The sequence below is a fragment of the Aphis gossypii genome, chromosome 1, assembly GCF_020184175.1.
Source record: "Aphis gossypii isolate Hap1 chromosome 1, ASM2018417v2, whole genome shotgun sequence".
NCBI classification, from domain to species: domain Eukaryota; kingdom Metazoa; phylum Arthropoda; class Insecta; order Hemiptera; family Aphididae; genus Aphis; species Aphis gossypii.
The window spans coordinates 6,059,551-6,084,050 of NC_065530.1; the positions used below are offsets into that span (position 1 = coordinate 6,059,551).

The following is a 24,500-nucleotide window of genomic DNA, read 5'->3' on the forward strand; positions in this document are numbered from 1 at the left end:
ACAGTATATTATTTGGAAAAAAAAAAAATTACAAGCAAACAGAACACCTATACGATACTATACGTGATAGTGATAATTATCATGACATTGGTTGTTTAATTTGTTTTCTCGGGTTGTGTGTGTGTGTGTTGTCGACCATGAATATATTATGTTCTCTCCCGTTGACGAATTTCTAAATACGCTCTTTAAAACATGTCGCGCGGACTTGCGGAAGCACTTAGCATTTCCTGTTCACAACTTTGTATCGCTCATCGAGATTTTTTAACGATCAGCATTCTTAGCAAAGTTATGCACATACAACTCGTGAACAGACATAACTGCGTCGCACGTCGTACAAAAAACCGTCATATATTTTTTTCACTACTTTGTAAACTATATAAATCGTTTGTGACATCCCTACACTGAATCATCGGTCGATTGGTTCTTTGACCCACTTTAACTACTATTTTCTAGATTTAATATATATTACTAATGTCGTATCGACTATTGCGTCGACATTTGGCTTTTAATATATCTATTTAAATTTCTTTGAAATCATCATCACACAGATGTTTTCATTAAATTTAAACCCATCGTATTTTGCTTAATTAATTAAAGTTATTTGTATTTAATGCAATTTGCATGTTGTTTTTACTAAGTACGGCTATGTTTTATTAGTTCATATTAAATTCTGACTATTCTGACTATTGTTCGATACACGGGGTGCGTGCTATGGTGCTCCAATGCACATCAGGTATTTATGAGTCAAATATTTGAATGTAGAAAGTTTTAGGGTGAGAAGTTCCCTGGCCACTTGTAGAATGTTCCCTTAACTTGCTTAAGCAGTATGTATACTATTATTATTTCACAGTTAATACACAAAAGCTTTATGATAACCCGACAGTTGGTCGATATTTATTATTTATATCTACATGCAGTCAACTAAAAGGCGGTGAGTAAGGATTTTGAAACTGTCAGTATGTTACTTAATTACGAATAATGTTTTTCAAAAATTAAGAATGTCGTCAAATAGTTATTTTATTTAAATATTCTAAGTTAATAAATTTTATTCCAATAACAAATGCCCATAATATAACAATTATAACAATTTTAAAATTATTTCATTAAATGAAAAATAAAATCATAAAAACTGTACTAAATAGCCGCATTATACTAAATATAATATGAAAAACGTTGGATTAGGTATAAATGATTACCGTTTTACTATACATTTAGTGCCAAATAAATCACTATTATAAGTATGTTAACTTTGAGTTCAATAATATTAAAATTCATAATAATAAAAATTAAAACTTAAAAGTTTAAGTTTTCATGAATAATTTTTTTTTCAAATATAACAAAATAATTAACATACTAATATTTATCATTTAAATAATAAATTCGTCCAAATTAGAACATAAAATGTCTATAAAAAAATTATTATTATACATTTTTCAGATTTTATAGTATCAGAATGAACTATTATAAATATCAAAACTTGTATTAAATTTTCAAAATTAAGATTTAAAATAAAATGAAAGAGTATCCACACTACATACAAATACATCGGTACATGAATATGTCTTGTGGCTGCTATCACATAATATATAATCTTAACGCATAAGCAACAGATTCGTTTATAGCGTATTTTAAACATTTTCGGTGTTAAGCATAATTTTTTCAGATTAACCTACCAGCCATAAGACATAATATCATGCCAAAAAAAAGTTTTTGTGATTTTTTAACTACCAAATAGATTTCAATTTCAAATGCATAAAAAAAAACTGTATCTAAGTATTTTGAATATTTTTATACAGACATAAAAATAACTTTTATGGGGTATTTTATTTAATTTTCAATAATTTTAATCCAGTGAATAATTTTTATGGACAATTATAGAAAAAAAAATGTTTAATTGATTATGCCTATAATTAGCTCAATAATAGAAAAAATATTTTGAAAATTTAATCATGAATAAAAAATAAACATTCGATAAAAATGTATAGTACCTATAGCTAAAAAAATCAATTTGTGTAAATATGTCGTTAAGTTTTTGTTTGTTTTACAAGATTATAAAAATAAGTAATAGACATTTTTAAGCTTTACCTGATTAAAGTACAATCTGGATCAAGTTAAGCCACTATTTTAATCATCAAAATATTATTTTATGATAAACGTATTTATATAAATTAGTTAAAAATTAAGAAAAAAAACAATTTAGTATCACGTTAAATAGGTATCTAATATATTTTCATTATTATTAATTTCTAATTTCATTATTTCTATACTTGGTATTTGTTGTATACGAGTATTATAGTATGCTTGTTTATTGTGTTTTAGAAAACCACTATATAAGTATTGTGATATTGAATGCTAAAATAATAATAATAAAAATTATAATAATATTAATGATTATTGTGATTTATTCGTATACAAATATTTACTATAAAAATAAATGAAACTTGTTTCGAGTACTTTATATAATGTATTTAAGATTTTAGCAAAACAGTAAAAATGTTTTCAAATGAATCTACAGGAAACGATTTTCAAATTATTACACAATATCCAATTTTTTATTTAAAATAAATTCAAAAATTCAAATAGAATATATGAATTATTTATAATATTTTTTTTCTCAAACCGGAACCGACGATACATCCATATAGTCTCAAATCATGTATAGTTTAATTATGTATAACTTGACGAAAAGTAATAAATTTAACAGTAATGGTGTTTTGAATCGGAAGATATATATGTATATAATACTATATGTATGTTCATATAGGTCCAAAATTATGCAAAGTCGTAATATGTATATTTTTTGTTTGTTTTTAGCTCTATCTGACGTAATCTTAATTTATTATTAAATTTATAACGAACGAAATATAAAATTTTAAGAACTAATAAAAACGACTTTTATCGTATCGGAAGTTCAACTACCGCCTTATGATAATAACTATATCGTATGTAAGTAGGTACTCTTGTATAATATTACGTTAAAATACTAGTCATGGAAGTTTGATTGATTTTTATCGTCGAACGATAGTATGTGCGGTGGACGCAATTTAGTATGTAAAATAGGCATTTTGACCGTGCAACCAACTTACGATGAATGCATCAGCGGGCAATATGTACATTATTGTTATTAGTTTACAGTCGATTAAGCGATACGCGTATACAAAGGTGATGATGATGAGAAGGGTGGCTTACGAGGGTTTCTAAGGCCTCTAAAATGATTCCTAAGCGCCCTTACTAAAAATATATGTGTATATTATTTTCAGGTTTGAAGGGTAATTATTATTTTATAACATGTTACATTGGAACGGCTTGTTATTTGTAATTAATTATAAATTGGGTTATATTTATGAAGTCAATAGTTTTTATCTCCAGTAAGTCTCGTCTCGGAAATAGAAATATTTTATTTTATCAAAGATTGATAATTAAAAAGTAAATTATATTTCATGATGTTATTTTAAGTTTGATTACTATCATCCGTATTCTATAGGTATCATTATGTATTTGTGTATTTTATTATACATTAATGTTTATTGGAAACGATCTAATAGTAATTTTAATGACTAAAGAAATACAAATATTTAAAATATCCTAAAGGGGTAGTTTTGTGAATTGGTTTTATATTTAAAGCTTACTCTGGAAAACTGCCCGCCTCTTTAATATTAAATTAAATTGCCATCTAGGTATTTGTGCATATAATTTACACATATAATTTATATAATATTATTATTATTATTATTATCTAGCTCGTAAGTCGTAATAGTAGTCAAGTCTATGGTTTATGACTGTTTAGTATTACTGTGATTTTTTTGTGAGTAGAAGATTACGTTTTGTGAATCCGCTGTAAAATCACAATAGTTCCATACATAAAAAAAAAATAGTTGAACGACAGTTCCATTATACCAGTAAAGCACGATTTACTTTTTTGGAAATACGATTCCGTTCAATTTTTAATAAATAATAGGCTGTCAAAACGACTTTAAACACAACACAATCGCGTATGACTTCGTATACAATAATGCCATTTTTATAAGTAAAATACGAAACCTATTATTTGTCAATTTGTTTAATTTCTTCTTTAAATAATAATATTTTCAGCCAAAAGAGTTCATTACAAAAATTAATTTACTATTGAAGTTAATTAGTTAATATTTAATAAATGTTGTTACTTCTTCAAAATTGATACCTTGGTACTCATTACAAATATTGTATTATATTTTTGTGTAGGTATCTTATTTTTTAACATTAATTGTTTGATCTAAATAACGTTGTGTGTTACCTTAGTCATTTGATTGGAACGTCCTTGAGACGTTGACCTTATTTTTGTGTGGATATTTTCTTGTTCTTTCTTAATAACCGATACAGGCAAATGTATAAAAGGGTGTGGACTATATAGCATGAACATTATACGTCCCATGAAAGCTCTACGATTCATCGGTTGTACTTGAAAACCCGACTATATAGGTACATTTTAAACGTATACAATTGCGATAATAAAGATAATATGATATCTTAATTATAATACATACTATGTACTAAATACTTATCTGATGTATAATGATTTTATTGCCGTTATATATGTTATAAATGTTACTGCTATAGCTAGGTAATAAATATAGCGTGTATAAAATATACTGAATAAAGTTGGTACACTAAAAACGAAACTCGATACATCTTAATCTCAGTCGTAATATGTTTGATAAAAATAAAGATTACTAATTTTGTCAACTAAGAGATATTTGGTGGTTTATACAACGTTAAACGCTATGTTGTAGTACCAAGTTAAAACCTAACCTAACCTTATGGAAATCTGGTAACGTTATACTAAAATCTAAGGTAAAAAACGTACGGTGTCGTTTGCTTTAAAATGCGTTCGATTTCGTTCGCCGATAAATACGCGATATTCAATCGTGTTATATCCCACTAATTATACGTATTATATAGTAGAATATCGTTCATATTTTTAGAGTACAAAAAACCCCAATAACAGATTGAATCGCAAAAAATAAAATTGAATTAAATAACGATAGTATAATATCACGATTGTAGACAGAGGGTGCTCTGGTAATTAAGAATAAAAAGGATCGTCGATTTCGACTCTAAACTTTTTTTTTTTCGATCACATTAATTAGACAACCGTGAACGACTGCAGAAATACGTGGTACGGTATTAATTCGTACGTGACGCTGTCCCAGAATGTCATGCTATGTTCCGATGACCGTCTGATAGAACGGAATCGAAGTCATAAATCGTAATGCGCATAATAATACAATATCTGCGTGATGCAGTATGTGGTTATCGAATAATTCGATACGTGCTAAAAATGTGTCACTTAACGCTATGGCATTATACGCAATGATATATTAGTACCTACCTCTATAACACGCGAAGTCGGGTCCGAAGATATACGGTCCGCCCTCGGGTCATTCAAGACTTGGCGTACCTAAATCGTTTTAGTGTATATATTTAAATATTAATTATTATTATATACATATATATCAGCCGAGCACAAGGACGGCACTCACCCACGGGACCGAAACTCGATCGCCACCGGGTCCAGCGCTCGACGCGGTGCATATTTATTATTGTTATTATTATTACAGGATGACCTATTTTATAGGTACGATGTTTTCTCGTCTAGCTATGACACGAGGAAATTAGAAAACGTGATAGGCCCTGTCAGGCCCGGATAGACCCGGCGAGTTACCGAGTTAAACTCGGTGGGCCACTTAAAATTTAGACCGACTTAGTAATATATAATCGAAAATATTTGAATACCCCAAACTCTGTATTACTCTTAACAGCTCAAAAATGTATATAAATATGAATTAATGACTTTATATTATTGAAAAATGGGCCGCTAACATTTTTAGGGCTGGTTAAAATTTTAAAACTCGGTGGGCCGATACCTTCTCTATCCGGCGCTGGGCCCTGTATAATATATGTTTATTTGGCGTTATATTATGCGATATACGCTACCGAAGACGCGACGGCAATTACCATCGCGTCGACGTTGGAATAACATAATTTGATTTGGTATATTACTATATATTATCATGATTATGTCCGACATCAGCTAGACGTCTTACCTGCCAAAATAGGACTTTTTGGTTTTGCGTGGAGCTCGTGGTAGCTTATTCGTTATAACACAGGGTATTATTTGATATTATTAATTATCGTTAATAATTACGATTCAAAATGATGCGGCTCTAAGTGCATTTTTTTCTAATTACAAATGCATACTATAAAATCCAATTATATTAATAACTATTGATGGTATATGTTCACAAAATCATTACATTTTATTTTACCTTTGATATAAAATCAATAAAAATAAATCCAACCAAATATCTAAATATAAGGCGTTACAAACGATATCGTATTTTATCATGCGAGCATTAGTACAAATATGATAAATTGTGATGGGAGAGAGGAACTAAGCCTCTTAACAATTTTAATAATTTATTTATTTAAACTGTATAACCTTCCATGGAGTTAGAAGTTTTTTTCTGTTTTTCGAGAAAAGATAAAGGGGGGTTTGGAAGTATTTTAGGATTTGCTTGTTCGTTTCACTATAAATAGTTATGCAATCGTGTGTATATAAATATTTTTTTTCCAACAGTTTACTCGTATAGTCGTATACATTAAAATACACAACATTGAAGAGAACCGCAAATCGTGTGGATAGAGTGAATTTTATTTTTTCTTTCTGTCAATTACAAAATACATTTATTATTGAGGTATATTTAAGTGTATATATTACAAATAAATTCAATTAAACAAAATCACGGATACCTTGTAAAAAAATTGCTGTAATATTTCAAGTGATAAATAATGCGTCCGAAATATCTGCATTCAATAACGACCGCAAAATAAATACTATTGTACATTCTCTATTTATATACATATACATTCTCAATTAAAACTCAGGACTTAAAACTATTAATAAACAACAATTTTACTTGAATTGTATTTTAACGACCAATTAATAAAATATTCTTAATCATATTTTACGTTGATTTAAAGTAATTTTTTTTTTTGCTTTTCTAAATACGACGGCTTCGTATCTAAATTTTGCCATTTCCATTTAATTAGTTGTCATTTTCATTTTAAGTACCTATTTCCTACCTATACTGATATCTGTTTCTTGATGGTTTTAAAATTGTTTGATTTAGTTTTTTTTACACAGACACATTTTGGGATATCTCTTTAAATTAATATTTTTATGATAGTAATCTATAATTTTATTATAACGTTTCTAAAATGTTAATTTGTTATCATGATATCGGTTCAAACAACGACTATCATCTGGTCTTCGGTACATGCACTTTTCAATTTTTTTTTTTAGTAACGTAACATATTTTATGTGCTATATTAAAAAAACTGTATATTTATGCATTCAAAACCAATGTCCTGTGTGATAAGCAGAATTGCGTGATAATTATATAAATTTATTATATGAATAGTTGTGAAAATGTAGTTTCACAGAGATAATAATATATTATGTCGTTGCAAAGGAAATTAAAATAACTAAACAGTTTTTTAAATTAATGGATTTCTATTCTTAATATTTTATTATTATTAAATTACAGACACAAATCGTGACACTATCAATAATTTAATATAGTAGTGAAATATTTTTGAGTTTCTACAGTTATGTAGAAATATTTTAATTTATGTTTTAGTTTTAAGAAATTTCGTTAAAATTAAATATTAAAAAAATTGTCATTTTTTTGTATATTTCTGTATAGGCACTTAAAATGAGAATTTAAATTTAAAATTTTTGATTTTCTTTAGATTCGTGTTGATATTTTGTTTTCTAAGACCTAGTACCTATGTCATCTACAATTTCAAATGTTTATTTAGGTGGCTTAAAACACATTTTTATAAAACCAACACATTCATTGCTTCGTTTAACATCTAAAATGTTCATAACATTATTATTCGTTTTTTTAATTATATCTAATAACAATACTATTAGTCGTATTTCAATAGTAATAACTTAATGTATAATAATCAATAATAACGTACCTAGTAAATAGTAATATTGTGTACACAGTAGGTATTAAGTTGTTGTCGTTGGTAAAATTCGGGCGGTTTCTCTTTTATATATTAATAAAAAGTTATTTTATGGCGTGCAATACACACAAAAACGGGGATGGTCACTGTGTTTGGATTAATTAATCTGTCAGTTTTGATTTGAAAGCTTTGGGCGAGGAAAACACAAAACTTGCCTATGCACGCCTGCTTGTCATGAAAAACAAATGAACAGTCATAACTCATAAGTAAACAACACGGTGCTAACCAACAATAACAATATATATATATATATTTATTTACTATTTATGTATATAATTAATAATATTAAAAAATAATTATGTTGATTAGGGTGATGACGATCATATAAATAATTATTATAATAATATATTATATCAAACTACGTGAATGTTCTTGCGTATACATTCATCTTATCGTTTAAAAATACGAATGTAGTGATCAACTATTAGTTATTATAGAAATTATCAATCCACAAGATTATTGTTCAAAACTGACTTTCTCAATGATTTTATAATTATGACCGTATAATATGTACGATATAATAATATATGTCTACAGAATTCGAATTATTTTCATCGTAGGTCTTCTCAAACTGCACTAATTACTCAAATCAAAATTATTGAATTACTGTCGATCTATTCATACGACGTAAATAATTCAAAAGTAAACCTACGTAAATACCTACATATTTTTATTTTATGGTTTGTTAATTTTTACTACGTAGTTAGTATTTTAATGACGAATATTTATTATTTTTTTTTCAAAATCAACATAACTTTATACCTATTACTATTTTTAAATGGTAACTATACATTTGTAGCTATTTATTAGTTTTCGAAAAAAGAACTCATTTTTATGTTATTATTTTTGAACTAAAACCATATTATGTAATGTTATTACAGAAAAAACAATACACTTTAAGTATTATAAATACAAATCATTTTTCCAGTGGGTCGGAACGAGTGAAATTCGAACATTATACCTACCTTTTTTCTGTCCCAGCTACGATTCAGCCTTATCCTTTAGTATACATTAGGTATAAACCACGCGCCTTTTATCGTCTTCTTTGTACGTTACGTATACTTACATCAAGTAGTAGTAGGTAAATGCAATTCAACGATATTATTATTGTGTTTTTATTAGAATTCGTGGTTTGTAATGTTTCCACGTCCGATCACGGTCGATGCGCTACAGTGTATGTGATAGGTGTTAAATTGAGTGGTCTAAAGATGTACGCGCGATCAACCAGTGATAAATGATGGAGTTTATTCAACTGGCTGCTAACCGACCAATCGAAAGGGCACGTTAATAGTCAATGTCTATACACCGACAGTCGAGACGCCTTCGTAGTTGATTCATGACGTTCAAACCGCTTAGTCTTTGCCTCGGTAATATTCGCATAACCAAGATAACTTGTTTTACTATTTGTTTTTCTTAGAAATCATGATATTTATTTTATGTCTTTTTTAACTTTGACATTTGCGTCATTTCAATACTGGTGTATGTTATATATTATGTACAAATGAATGTAACCTCAATATTTAATTAAACCTCGTAATTTTCAAATCATAAAATTTATGATTACGATATAATTTATTTATCGCAATAGTTAATAGCGATTAAATTATTGAATAATATACGCATCATACACAATATAATTTTATTTAGTGCTCTTGAAATATTTTTATTTCACAACCTAGTCCTTAATGTTGATTAAAAATTACCATCAAACGAAAAAGTTCCATCTTACAACGTAAGTACTTAAACATATTTAAAACAAAAAAATATTTATTCATATTTTATATACATTATTATGTTTACACTAACTAAATAAAATTTTTGGATATTCTTATACATAAAACACAATTTAAATTCAAATTTACTTTTATTTAAAAAATACTCTATATATTTTTATTTATTAATCACTAAAAAATAATAATTAGTATTCTTATATTAATGAATACAAATATTGCATTGGTTTTTTGAAATCAAAAACCGATTTTGTAAACAATTACGTTTGCAACATAAATAAATTACTTTCGAGATGTCTTGTTAAAATATTTATTCGAATTAATTTAAAAATATTTATTATTTTTTCTATTATTATTATTATTATTATTGTATTATAATGTTTATCATGTAAACATAATTTATTGTAAGGGTCACAACTTACAGACATGAACTGAGGTTCGTTAGTATAATTTTGTTTATTCTACCATCTAAACGAATATTTGTCAAATAACTTGGGTGGTACCTAAAGATTAAATTTAAAAAATGATTTTTACTTAAACAGTAAACTTTTAACGCTATATTTATATAAACATTTATTTTCTATAGCATGAAAAGTGTCAAATAATATGTTTTGAAATTTGAAACCTTGTAAATTTGTTCGTGAGTGAATTTTTTCATTTAAATTGACCGTCTTTAAGTATTTGATAATAATGTTACAACTTTTATAATCTTTATAAATTTATTGACTGAAACTTAACAAATATTATCAATGGTCGTTAACGTACGTTATGTTATGGTGAGTTCAAAATTATTATTAATTATGTGCAATAGTAATAATACAATAAATTATGTGTGTTAACAATATTTACATCATAAAAATATTAATTATAAATTTGCGTTCATTAAGATCTAAGTACATTATTGAATATAATTAAATTAATGCTTCCACGTTTGACGATATCAAAAATCAATAAATATTAACATTAACGAATGTCGTGTATTAAAATTTGTTAAAAATACGATAATATTAAAGTAATTATATAGTTTTTAAAAACAAATTATTTAGATACTCGTAAATAATTTAAATTCGTGACCGCAAAACATTATGTCTAGAAATACCGAACATAAGGATGGTTAGAAAATAACATGGGAATTTATGAAATTACTATAACAATTATAATCGTCTAAATTATTATTGTTGTTGTCGTTGTACAGAGTATCAGCAATTAAAACGGTACCATCGCAACGAAAACCTTTCCAAAGATTCATTTATTATAGTAGCTGGTAACCTAACCTATTCGACGACGATCGATCCACGCCGCGGTCATCTCGACAAATAAACCAATGCGCGACGACGGCGTGCACAATGAGATACTAGCGAATGCGAAATAACTTAACAGGATCGTACCTTGAATATGGTGCCTATTGTCAGTTAGCGTTTTGATAATTTGATAACAGGTGTTGTTTCGATTTTTGACTTGTCGTTTTCTACTTATATGAATGTACACGATTGTTTAATAATAAAACCCGTGGAATAAGAACAACTACGTCATTTTCACTACCTTCACCTTACTCGGTTTTACATAATGTATTTGTATAATATTACTGCGATATTCAGTTTCCTATTGCAGACACACGATCGAGTATCGTGCATAAACGTAGACGTGTTAACGATTTCCGATCGACCTTCGTGGAGAAAAGCATTTTCGTCGGTCGACCGGAAAATAGTCAGTCAGCGGGTCCATTTTCATGAGCAATAAATGGTAGCTGTATAATTTTTGGTCGGGCATTCGTTTGATATTTCTTTCTGTACACAATATTATTTTTGGCTCGAAATAAACAGGTGGCTCTATGTAACTCTAGTTACTTTTATTGAACGTTTAAATCAATAACTTTTAATCAAATAAATTTATATATTATAATAATATTTATTTGTACATTTCAAACACACACACACCGCTCCTTTATGAAGTCAAGAGAAAAAAAAATAGACAAAATGTAATTATTGACTCGTTAAATTGAATTATTACTAAAATACGAGTAAAAAAAAAAATAAAATAAAATAAAACGTTAATTTTACAGAGCCTTTTATTCGTATAAATAATTTTTTTGGTTACACGACATTATGTACGAGTATCGTATGTTTATACTTTATACGCAATATGTAATATTTGTACGATATCTCCGTTGTCGTAGCGGCGCCTACTTTTCGTTTCGGATATTTAGTGCAAACGTATGCTATGCATTATTTATACACAACAATACTATATTATATCGTCGTCACAAATTCGTCGGCGCATAAAGGCGATAATAATTATGTATATATATATATATATATATTATCGTTATTATAGTCCGTGATGGCTGGTCCGGTCCCCGAATAACTGCGAGTTTCCGACGATATTTTTCGCCGGCGAGACGATGCCACAGATGTCCTTTGTACAGTATATATACATAATTTATTATTACGACGTTATTATTATTAGACCGCACGCGACCAAACTCGCAACAACGCGACGCCTTTTTATTATCCCTGCGTTCCCAGACGGCAAAAACGTAATAATAACACTCGCGATAACTATAATCTGCAAAATCGTCGTTTTTATATCATGCACCTATTATATAATTGAGTAATAACAATATAATCGACAGTGTTACTATACCTATATAGTATTAGAGTTGACCCAATAAAAGAAATATCACGTGTATTACGTACTTGATTACTTACGCGTAGTTACGCTCACCCTTGCCGTATTAGTAGCGTGCAATGCCAACCGTCATAGACGTTTATTATTACAAAATATATTATGTAAGTACTAAAAATTTACTTACACCAAAGCGAATATAAACCACGAGTTTATTATTAACCTTTTCACTGCTACGGACGTAGGTACTACTACGTCGCATGCAAACATATACCGTTCCCTGCTCCGGACGTACAATCCCGTTCTTTTATCTATTAAATAAAATATCATCTTTATTACGATTACACCGCAAAATGCAGAAAATATAACGAATATAATTGTATAAAAAAAAAGCTGTGTATGGTAAATATGCATTTGCAATAATATACGCGTGTAACGATGAAAGCGCACGTGGATAGACAGGAAAAACTTTTAGTTGATTAAAACGAAGCCTATTGAGATTTTTACAGAGAAAATAATTAGTGGACTTGTACACCGTCTTTGAGACAGTTTTAGAGAAATCATTATTATTATTTTAATTACTACAGTGCAGAGTGCAGACGTAGGTACTTCCGAGTTGGAAGTAATTGAGTTTTGAATTTGTCAAGATTTCTGTGCGAAAATCACAAATGCGTTTACGCCTCACCTCCCTACCACCATAAATCAACAGATATTTGATAAATATTCTTTTGGATCTACTACAGTTTGCAAATGATAAGTAGAAAAAAAACATTTAAACCTGCAAATATATTTTAATTTAAAAATGACATCTTCTAAAAATGTGTTTCATTTTTCTTCATTTCGTTTTGCGGGATTTTTTTCTTTTAATAAAACAAGCGCTAAGAAACACGTATATAAAAACACGTGAAAAATTGAATTTTTACTGGTATACCTATATACCAACGGAAAGGAAATTGATTTGAAATATCCGTCTATCGTACAATTTCGGATGAAATATTACTAAACAATATTTTGATTTATGAATACGCATTTATATAATAGGTAGTATATATATATATTATGCATATGTATATGTATGTGTATATTTTTTGAACTGGAAACGTGTAAAAAAAACAATAATTAAATATTTTTCATAGAAAAGTGGATAAAATAAAAAAACAAACAGTTTATGAAATATAAATAATTTAAAAATAAAAAAACGGTCGCTGAATGAGAGAACATGAAAATCACAGTGTTTTTCTATTTAATTGTGCACCACCTAGTTTTTGTTGCGATATTTGCATGATGTTGTATATCGATTTTTTTGATGATCATCGTATCATCGTTAAGAGGACGCTTTATCCGCATGTGTTGTTTCCGTCTTACAAACATACAACATAGTAAAAACCGTTGCACGAGGACAATAAGAACCATTAAGGCTATAGTCCAAGTTACACAACTCAATTTTCACTTATAAAAATGTAAAACATTGTCTTTACAACATCGTTTTTAAATTTTTCGTTCTTATCGTTTCAAAATCCATTATTTTTGTGTTTTTCAAACTTATAAATAACTTTTTTTTATAGTTCTGATATCGAAACAATAAAAACCATGTTACACGGTCCAAAATCATCTTGTCTTGCTTAACTCGGCTTTACAGCTTTAGTGGTGCTTTCCCGTACAAAACGGTTTTTACTATAATGTTTCTTTGTAAGAAGGACATAACGCGTACGGATGAAGCTTCTTCTTAACGGAACTGAAAAATACTGTATTTTGCTGTGGTATTTTTGATTACAGTTATAATAATAAATAATATGGCTGTAGCTTGTTGATAAATTTATTAAGAACGATACGCACGAATAGGTAGCTCGTACATGATAATAACATACACATCGCACCATAGACGCATCACACAAGCCCCGGCCGACGACCCTGCCGCACATATTTTATTACAAATCATATACTGCGTATACGTTCATATTATATACTCGTAGGTTGCAAGGCGTGTGTAAATAATGTCATGACCATACGTCCCTTGACGCCCAAACAATTTATTAAATTTATTGAATTTTGTTTACAAGGGCTTTTAATTTAAATTCTATGCGCTAGCGTGTGCGAGGACGTATAAAATAATAATAGTGCCTATGCGTAATACACACGCTCACCTATACATATAATATAACATTATAATAATATATTGTGTATCCTACACCGTTCGGTCGTGTTTGTCTAGTAAATGTCGTCCACAATTCGCTCACTGGTTTTAATATTTATACATCATACACACCATAGAAAATATAAACTCGGTGGCTGCTATACCTATAATAGTAGTACGCAACGGCGTCGAGGTGAAAAAAATAATGTGTACATATATTTTATATATATATATATATATATATACGTCTCGATAGATGAGGTGGTGGTAGTAGTGTGAGTTTCATACGTCGTTCGGTTCCTTTCAAATGGTAAAATGCCGAAATAAAATTCACTGCTTTCGAGAGAGTGTGGAGAAAAAAAATAAAAGTACCGTACGTTCCACGATATATAATATCTGCGATGGAAATATGCGGTGCAAAATGTTTCGTACGAAATATAAAATGCTCCCAACCATCTATACCGCAGGTAATATATATATATATAAATATGTATAATATATATATACTCGTAATATATATTATACATATAGGCTACAGCGACCCACAGCTGACGAGGGCATACCGCTGTCGTCGTCACACGAAAATCATCGGTTTTCGCCTCTGGAGAATACGGTGTAGAAAATGTAGTTTCCCGTTCGTTCGTCGGCGGCGGGTCGGGTTCTCATAAAGGGTTTTACGAGAAAAGCAGAAGCCTTTTTTAGTTCTTCTGTTTTTGTTTTTATACTAAGACCGAAAAACTATAATTCAATAATAAACCACTATCCTTTGGGCGAGATGGACGGCGATGACGATGACGTAGAAACTCAGCAAAGGCGAAACGATACGATTTTTCCCCCCTTCGTTCTTATATATTTTTTTCGCTCACTCGCCCGCCGATATAATTTAGTGGCCAATAGAGAAATGCTTTAGATACGTAAAATAATATAATATGTACGTGCGCACGCCGAAACGACGCGTAATAGCTAAAAATCCAAAGACCTCCTGTCGCGCCACTAAAACTTCGACATTTGATAGTCAGTTTAATCTCGTACATATAAATATACGACCTCACAGCAGTCGCAGTCGTCCCAGACTCGGTTCGGGTTCACTGCTTTGCACTTATTCGGTTTCACACAACTTTGGATTCATTATTCAAATTGATCCCAACTTAAGATACGTATATATAGACAGCGCTTTTTGCATTTATTTAACCTTTATCGGCGCTGGAAACTTTGTTTCGGGTTTTCTGCGACGCGGCAGAAAGTGTGTATCGGTCGCGTGAGTAAATTACATTAAAATTCGCGTTCAAGCAGCAGTCCTTGTTCTACACCAGACTACACTATACAAATGAACATATATTCGCTACCAGAAAGTTAACTTTGATGCATTCTAGTGGATATTTTTTGTTTGTACTGAATAGAAAATAATATAATAAACTCATGTGTACACACGTTTTGATTATATTCATACATTTATACCAAAACAATGAAAACCAAAATATGCAGTTTTTATATTTAAAATATAAATTATTTTACTAATAATAGAAGTTTTTGAAAAAAAAATTAAACAATACTAAAACAAGTATTATAATAATACACTATTAAGTATTAACAAAATTTAACTGCTCTGTCGTTTTCTTCTAAATTTTTGAATACAAATATAAGTAATTTTAATCAAATACTCTAATAATAAATCACTAATAATAATAAATATTTCGCAAATAGTAACATAACTTATTCCAATAACTTATTATTGTTTTATTTAAAAAAAATATATATATATATAATTTTTTTCAATTTTATTATTCAGATTTTGATTACCTGCCTCCTGTAAGCTGTAAGTGGTTTGATTTTATCAGTAATAACTATATATAATCAACATATAATAATAATCACTAGTCTTACTTAATACATAAAAAAACATCACTTTTAAATTACATAAATATAATTTCGCATAAAAAAACTTCCAATATAAATTAATTAATAATAACTATAGTATAATTTATATGAATATTCGTACCTATTAGAATATCATTAAGTGAAATTCTTTTTTTTTTAAATTATATAATAACATAAATATATATATTTGAATTTCATGTGTAATATAATTTAATAAAATATATAACATATGTATTCAAAACTCGACTGTTAATAAATATTTGTGTATATAGACAAATTATATTTGAATAAAAATAAGAAAAATATACAATATATAAAAAATACTACAATTCTATAGAATAAATCCATCGATTTTTTGATTTAGAGATAAACGAATGCTGATTATCATCAGCGTGGCATATTACAATTGAGTTAATAATAACATTAATTTAAACAGCAAATATATAATATACCGTGTTCCAATGTCATCAAACTAAAAATTATATTTCAAATATGAAATATTATAAAAATGTAAAAAAATAATTTGAATTTTATATAATAATTTAAAATAGTGTAATCATTCTTTAAAGATATATACAACTACAAATAGAGCAACACTCTACAAAGTATTTTATAGGTTAGAGTAAAATTGTATATCTTGTACTTAACCATTAAAAGTATTGAACTAAAATTGATGGAGTTTATTTCAAAATTTAACTGTTTAAATAAAGTTTAGATTGTAAAAAACAATACTAATGATACCATTTCTTATGTTTCAGAAAAACTACGCACAAGCTGCAATAAGACCGTTCTTACTGACATGGCGATGAGATGAGATCCAATGACTGGTGGCCGTTACTGTGGATATGCATATTCCTCTGGTTCCATGCACATTCCATTGGTGGTCAATCAACGACACCAACTATAATTACAACGTGTCCGACTCAGGTTTCTGATCAGTCGTGTTCCTGTTACGACTTTGAGGACGGAATTTTTCTCGAATGTCCCGGAGCCACTGGAAGGGGTGTGCGCGATGCACTGTCCTCTGTAGCCGGAGGTTTGATTCAGTCACTGAGCATCTACGACTTGGAACCTACAGTCTTTTCCTTGTCGGCAGACCTATTTCCTCCAAACACCAAGCTCCGACAGCTACAAATATCCCACTCTAACCTGTCGGTGATCCCAGAAGATGGGTTGAACAACATTAAAAGTTTAGAGACTTTTGCAATGGTATCAGGTAAACTCCGGGAAATACCGCAAAAAACGTTCACAAGTTTGACTGCATTGAAGACAATTGATATCGAATCCAACGATATCGCCGAATTGGGTAGTTATGCGTTCTCTGGATTGCAATTAATTAAAATCAACCTCAAGGGTAATTCAATACTTAAAATATCAGAGTACTCATTCGCTGGTCTAGAAACTAGTCTCACCGAGCTTGATCTGTCTGATAATAAGATAAAAACGTTTCCGACATCCGCCGTAAGACGGTTAGAGCGTCTTATGTCCTTAAGAATCGCATGGAACGAAATAGCGTCGATTCACGACGACCGCTATTCGTATATGAAAAGTCTAGTACAGCTAGACCTGAGCTCTAATAACTTCGAATCAGTTCCTGAGGATGCATTCCGTTTATTTCCTAAGCTCAAGATGCTGTCTCTTTACTACAATTCAGTTGAAAGCATACATAAAAGAGGTTTTAGCACTCTAATTGAACTTGAATCTATCGATATAAGTCGCAACAAAATAGTGTTCATGGATTTTAGTACGTTCAAGTATAACATTCACCTACGGACAATAGACTTGAGCCATAATCATATTCATTATATTAGCGGTTTGTTTGCTAATCTTCCTGAACTTAGAGAACTATTTCTTTCTGAAAACAATATACTAGAGATCTCAGGTGACTCATTTTCCAATTCTCCAAAGTTATCAGTGATATACATTCAGCAAAACGCTATCAGAATAATCGAATCTGGTGCTTTTTCAAGTTCTCCCGAACTAATGCAATTGTATTTAAGTGACAATTATATAGAAGCCATAGATGCCAATGTTTTTTCTTCTTGCAGCAAACTTACATCATTGAGCTTGGATAACAATCACATTGCTAAAATCGAAAATGGTGCTTTCCGAAACAACTATCGACTCAAAGAACTCAGATTACAAAATAACAAACTAACTAAAATATTACGAACGCAATTCGAAACGTTACCCGATTTGTTGGAGCTGCATTTGCAAAACAACGCAATAATGGAAGTTGAACCTGGAGCATTTAAAACGCTCAAAAGTCTACAACATATTAATCTCCAAAACAACGTCCTCACTCATTTAGGTGACGTATTCCTACATGACGCACCATCATTAGTGTCCATACAAATAGATTCCAACGTGTTGGCAAGCTTAAATAAGTCACTTAATGGTCAATCCAATCTAAAAGTTATGTGGCTTAGTCACAACAAACTAACCAAATTAGATAAATCCCTGTTTGCTGACTTATATCAAGTACAAAGGATTTACTTGAACAATAATTCAATCGAGAATATCGAACTTGGAACATTTGAATCGATGCAAGCATTAGTGTTTCTGGATCTTAGTTTTAATCTGTTGGAAGAAATTACTTCTAAAACATTCGCTGAACTCAGAGGGCTGAATGAATTGCACCTTACGGATAATCGTATATCTCGAATAGACGCAAATTCATTTGCGGCACTAAAAAAATTGACGGTTCTTAACTTGTCCAACAATCCAATCACGAAATTGCATAAGTACATGTTTCAAAAAGATTTACCCATTCAAAATTTATATCTCAACAATTGCTCATTAAGAACCATTGATAACGGAACATTTTCTAATTTGAACGTTCTTAATGAACTTTACCTGAAACATAACTACTTATTTGCCGATGCATTACTTCAAGTGGACGTGCCTACATTGACTGTATTGGATGTTTCTCACAACAATCTAGATGGCCTTAATTCAACTGTCTTAAAATACCTACCTAACGTAAAACGCGTGTATTTAGACAACTGTAATATAGGTCAAATTTTTCCCACGACATTCAAATTTAACCTCGAAGTTTCTATGATGTCTTTGTCCAACAATAAACTGACAACTTTACCTATAGAGTTATTTAAAAGCCAGACTAACTTAAACATGTTAAATTTGGACGGAAACGATTTTAATACTATGCCTTATGCTACATTAGCGAACTGTGAAAGTCTACAAAAACTATCTGTGGCCAGAAATATGTTAACTGAATTGGATATGACAAAACTAACTCGTATGAAGAACCTTCAAAGTCTCTCAATTTCTGAAAATCGAGTTCAAATACTTGCTGGGTTTCCATCTTCATACTTCACGCTTTTGACCGATTTGAACTTGTCAAACAATGTACTATCGTCTTTGCCACTAAATTTTTTTCAGTCACTTGAACATCTAGACATGTCAAATAATCATTTCAGGAAAGTACCTCAGCTTACCAAAAATCTCCAGTTCTTGAATCTTACTCACAACCCACTAGGCCAAATACACGAAACAACAAAACCCATGATGATAGAGCACACTGACTTAGAAGAACTCCACGTATGTGGAACGAATTTATCGGTGCTAGCAAGTAACGATTTCTTGTCATTTACGAATCTTCATCGTTTATACATGTCTGATAATAAAATATCGAAAATATCCCCCGGTACGTTTAGTGTTCTTGAAGAACTACACACGCTTGACTTGAGTAATAATCGTATGGAATATCTACCCCAAGAAAGACTACAGGGACTATCACATCTGCGATTGTTGAATTTGTCACGGAATTCATTAAAAGAAATCGAAGACCTTACTTCGGATTTGATATCACTGCAAGTACTCGATATTTCATACAACCAACTGGAAAAAATCAGCAAAGGTTTGTTCCGAAACTTGGAAAGCTTGGCTGAACTACATTTATACGGAAATTGGCTATCAATTATCTCTCCGGACGCATTTCGATCTTTGAAAAAACTTAAAACGTTAGATTTGGGTAAAAATAACTTCAAAAACTTGCCAATAAATGCTCTTCGGCCGTTGGAAACACAAATAAAAAGTTTGCGAACAGAGGGTAAATAAAAAAAATTGCTTAAAAATTATTTTACACTTATAAAAATGTATTGTCAAATTTTTCAACTATTGAATTTTTATTTTTCAGAAAACCCAATAAACTGTGATTGCGACCAACAAGAGCTATGGGAATGGATTAGAGACCATCAAAAGTTAATGTCCGATCTAAGCACGAAAGGTTTGATCTGTAACCATCCTCCGGAACTCAAAGGACGGAAATTCATGGAACTTGAGCCTCCTGCGTTTTGTGCCATGCCTGTCGTACTCAAACTCGCCATTCAAGACATTCAGCCGTATTCAATCTTTGTGTCATGGAAAGGGAGAAATCACACAGGACTACACGGTTACAGAGTAGCGTATTATCCAATCGAAGATCCTGATTATCCTGCAGCAGCCATTTCATCGATCGCAGTAATACCAAATGTAAGTCACTTACAGTCTTCAATAATTATTAAATAGAATTTTACAACATATTTTTTTTCTGTAGATCATGAACAAATTTCTCGATAAAAACACTCAGACTACTCTCCTGGACAACCTTAAACCAGAAACCCGCTACTTAATTTGTGTGTTGGGTCTGGGCAATTGGATACCGATGAACATTTCACACCATCTGCAGAATGATGCTCAGAGTAGCCGCTGTACTGAAGTGAAAACATTAGAAGGCGACATAGCATATTACTCCGATGAACATCGCAAGAGCTCAATACTGACGAGGCGATTAGGTCTGATAATCGGCAGCTGTTTGGGCTGTGTCGTGTTTATTGTGTTGGTGTCCGTACTTGGGTATCTCAAAATAAAAAAACAAAGAGAAGACACGAAAAGAGAACAGCCACTTCCTCCAGAGTATCTGTCGTACAGGCATTTTTCTTTGCATACCACCGACCCAATTGTCACCGCTCCCGCGTTAGGTCAAATTGGCCCTATTACTACTGTACATTGAATGATGTTTTGTTTAATACTATTCATTATTATTATTTGTATATTATTGTTAATATTAAATTATACCATGATATTATGTTTGATCCCATAGTTAATTGTTAACAAAAACATGCCTATATAATATGATGTACTTTTATAAGATTAACAAAATAATTAATTACAATGTTAAATCGTTAAATGTTTGTAAATATATTTTTTTCCAAACAGATTCAAAAATTACAGCACAATAATTATTGAAACTGTAATTGTTTTTTAGATGAGATGAATTTGTTTCAATCCATACATAGACCCCGTATTACAAAATACGATTAGATCGCATCAATAGTTACATAAGTTTCAAATTAGCAATGGTATACGAAATTTAAAATACATGCGTATACGTAATTTATAGATATGTATATGTATGCACTTCTCATGTATATGTGATACAAGTTTAATACCACAAAGAGCTATTATAAGCAATGAAGGCTCGACCAATTTTGTTTTCTTTTTAAGTAAAACATATTGTTTTTATTCTACCTAAAAACGTTTTTACACAAAAATTCATCGATTTTGTTGATATGGGAACTGAAATTATATTCGTACTCCCGTGTGTGTACTAAATATATTGTTATAGTAAACCATTTTCGGATTCAAAATAGAAACTCGAGTTTGAAAATGTTTCTATTTGCGATAAATCTATTATACGATAGTCGACTGCTGTTTATTAATTAAAACCGTTTTCAAGAGCAGTGGGAGTGAAGTCTATATAGTACACATATTCCTATTATACAAACAGAGATAAGAAACTTTTACATCCCGTGGCCTCTTAGCTACCCACTCATCCTTCCAAGCGCCATGTGCCCCCAAACTTTAATAAATGATTGCGATTTCTAATCCATTGCTTGATTTACACCAAAAATGTATGCCCGACAAAATCATTCCTTTACTTTATGCCGTGTGGTTTGATCTCTGCGAGAATATCATTTCGAACGTAATATTGATCATCTGTTAATTATTTCCATCAATAAACTGCCAATTTATTTTTCTTAACTTCCGATTGTGTAGAATTAATCACCATCAATTGATCTGCTTAAGTCCAAATTTCAGTAAAATCAACTTTATTTTTCGTAAATAAATATAATACTATAAGTTTTAACCATGTTGAATGTATTACAAAGAAATTTATAAAATAATAACAAGTCTTAGAATTTTTTTAAATTTAGATTATTAGTTTGATTTTGGTTACTGGTTTACTAGTAAATAAAAAATTTGGTACAGACCCAAAATTATTGACGACAAAACAACGATAAACCAAAATAAACAATAATATTTTCCTTTAAGATCCTTTAAAATTGTGTTGTCGTGTGCTCAAAACTCGTGGTATTTTGAAAATCATATTTTTTTTAAAAAAATATATAATATTATATTATACAATTATTAAACACCAACGTCCGTCGCAATTTGTCCATACTTATAAATCACAGCAATCAACATTGAACGTAATCGGTTCTCATAGCGAAATTGAATCAGATAAATGTATAAGTCCTACGCGCGTTATTTTTCAATTCAATCTTCTTATTTTTGATTTTTTTAGAAAAAAAAAGTACAATAACATTTCAAAACGATATTTATTGTTATGTCTCGTTAGCGAAATACTATTTTGAAAATAACAAGAAAACGTGTTTATGATTTTTTTTCTTGTGCCGTGTGCGAACACCATTTCAAATATCAAATACATTATGTCATAACAATCGAGTGTACAGAAAAGGTAAAATTGTCCAAAATTAACCCCGTTGCTGTACGAAATACTTATTAGTATCGTATTATAGCACGCAAAATCGTTTGTTGTCCCGAAAACCGTTTAACGACTTAATTGCATCACTACCCGATTTACGAAAGCCGTCGGCGTTTCTCCTACCGAGCGACGTTTTATTGTTTTGTTTGGTTTACATTTAGTCGTCCGGTCGCGAATGAGACGCTTTGTGTGTATATTTTGAGAAAATTAGCTTACAAATGAGTAAAACCATATTATAGGTGCCTAGAAACCGCGTTTGTACCTCCATCATATTATATAATATTATGTTGATAGTTATACCGTGTTGTTAATAATAATGTATTAATTAAAATGATGTGTAATAAGGCCACGCAACATTATATTATTGTATACCACAATATTATATTTATATTATAAATACCGAAAATCGATTAAATCGAATCGTGAAATTTGTACGTTTTGTTTTTTGTTGATTAAAATATTATTGTGTTATATATTGTTTACGGATATACTACTGGGTTAAACTCATATAACCTATATACCTACCTATAATACCTGTTTACAACAATATAATATTATGTTATAAATACTTACATATTATTATTGTTTTCAATTTTTATTTTATTTATTTATTCTTTGTTTTATTATTTTTTTTTTTTTTTATGCAAACGTGATTTATAATAATATGTGTATTGAGAATAAATCGTTTTTTTTTATTATTATAATTATCATTATTATTCACCTAATGACGATTTTCGTCGTTTTACATAATAAAAATATAAATAATAAATGGTTGTTCCGAACATCCATTAATACAGCACCAGAATGTTTATGATTTTCGCTGTAAATTGAATGCGTTAAAAAATTTATAAGCTCATCAAAATTTCAGAAAATTCAGTATAAAATCCATTATAAGTAGGTGTACTTATAAATCAAGATTTAAAAACATAACAATTTACCGAGCGTAAAATATTTTAAATATTGTAATATTAAATAAATGTGTAATGAATGTGTGTAAAAAATGAATAAATTACTTGAAAGGAAATGAAAACATCAAAACTATCGTATCATAAGGCATAAAATAAGTCTTTCGAGAGGTGAATTCATTAATATACCTAAAGATAACCTAATTCAAACTTTGTGTTGAAGGAGCTAATATATTATAAATAATTATAATAATGATTTAATTGACACTATCAAACTACGGATGAGCCTCGTGTGCGGTCGAGACTCAAACAAGCTAAAACACAGCTATGAAAATTGTTATGTTTTTGCGTATGGCAAGAGAAAA

The 24,500-nt window shown here is 29.8% G+C and overlaps 1 protein-coding gene across 3 annotated transcripts in view; it reads left to right on the forward strand.

Annotated features, from left to right (window-relative positions):
• The window catches only part of LOC114120263 (chaoptin-like), a 227,470-nt gene extending 203,668 nt beyond the window's left edge, over positions 1-23,802 (forward strand). For 2 of the 3 annotated variants that reach the window (XM_027982118.2, XM_027982119.2), the window contains 3 exons: positions 17,199-20,512; positions 20,600-20,934; positions 20,999-23,802. In XM_027982118.2, coding sequence (XP_027837919.2) covers positions 17,251-20,512; positions 20,600-20,934; positions 20,999-21,454 — 4,053 coding nt within the window. In that variant the 5' untranslated portion in view covers positions 17,199-17,250 and the 3' untranslated portion in view covers positions 21,455-23,802. Of the gene's footprint in view, positions 1-9,449; positions 9,806-17,198; positions 20,513-20,599; positions 20,935-20,998 lie in introns of those variants that run through there. The other variant, XM_027982120.2, reaches the window with a different exon arrangement.
• The last annotated feature ends 698 nt before the right edge of the window (positions 23,803-24,500 follow it).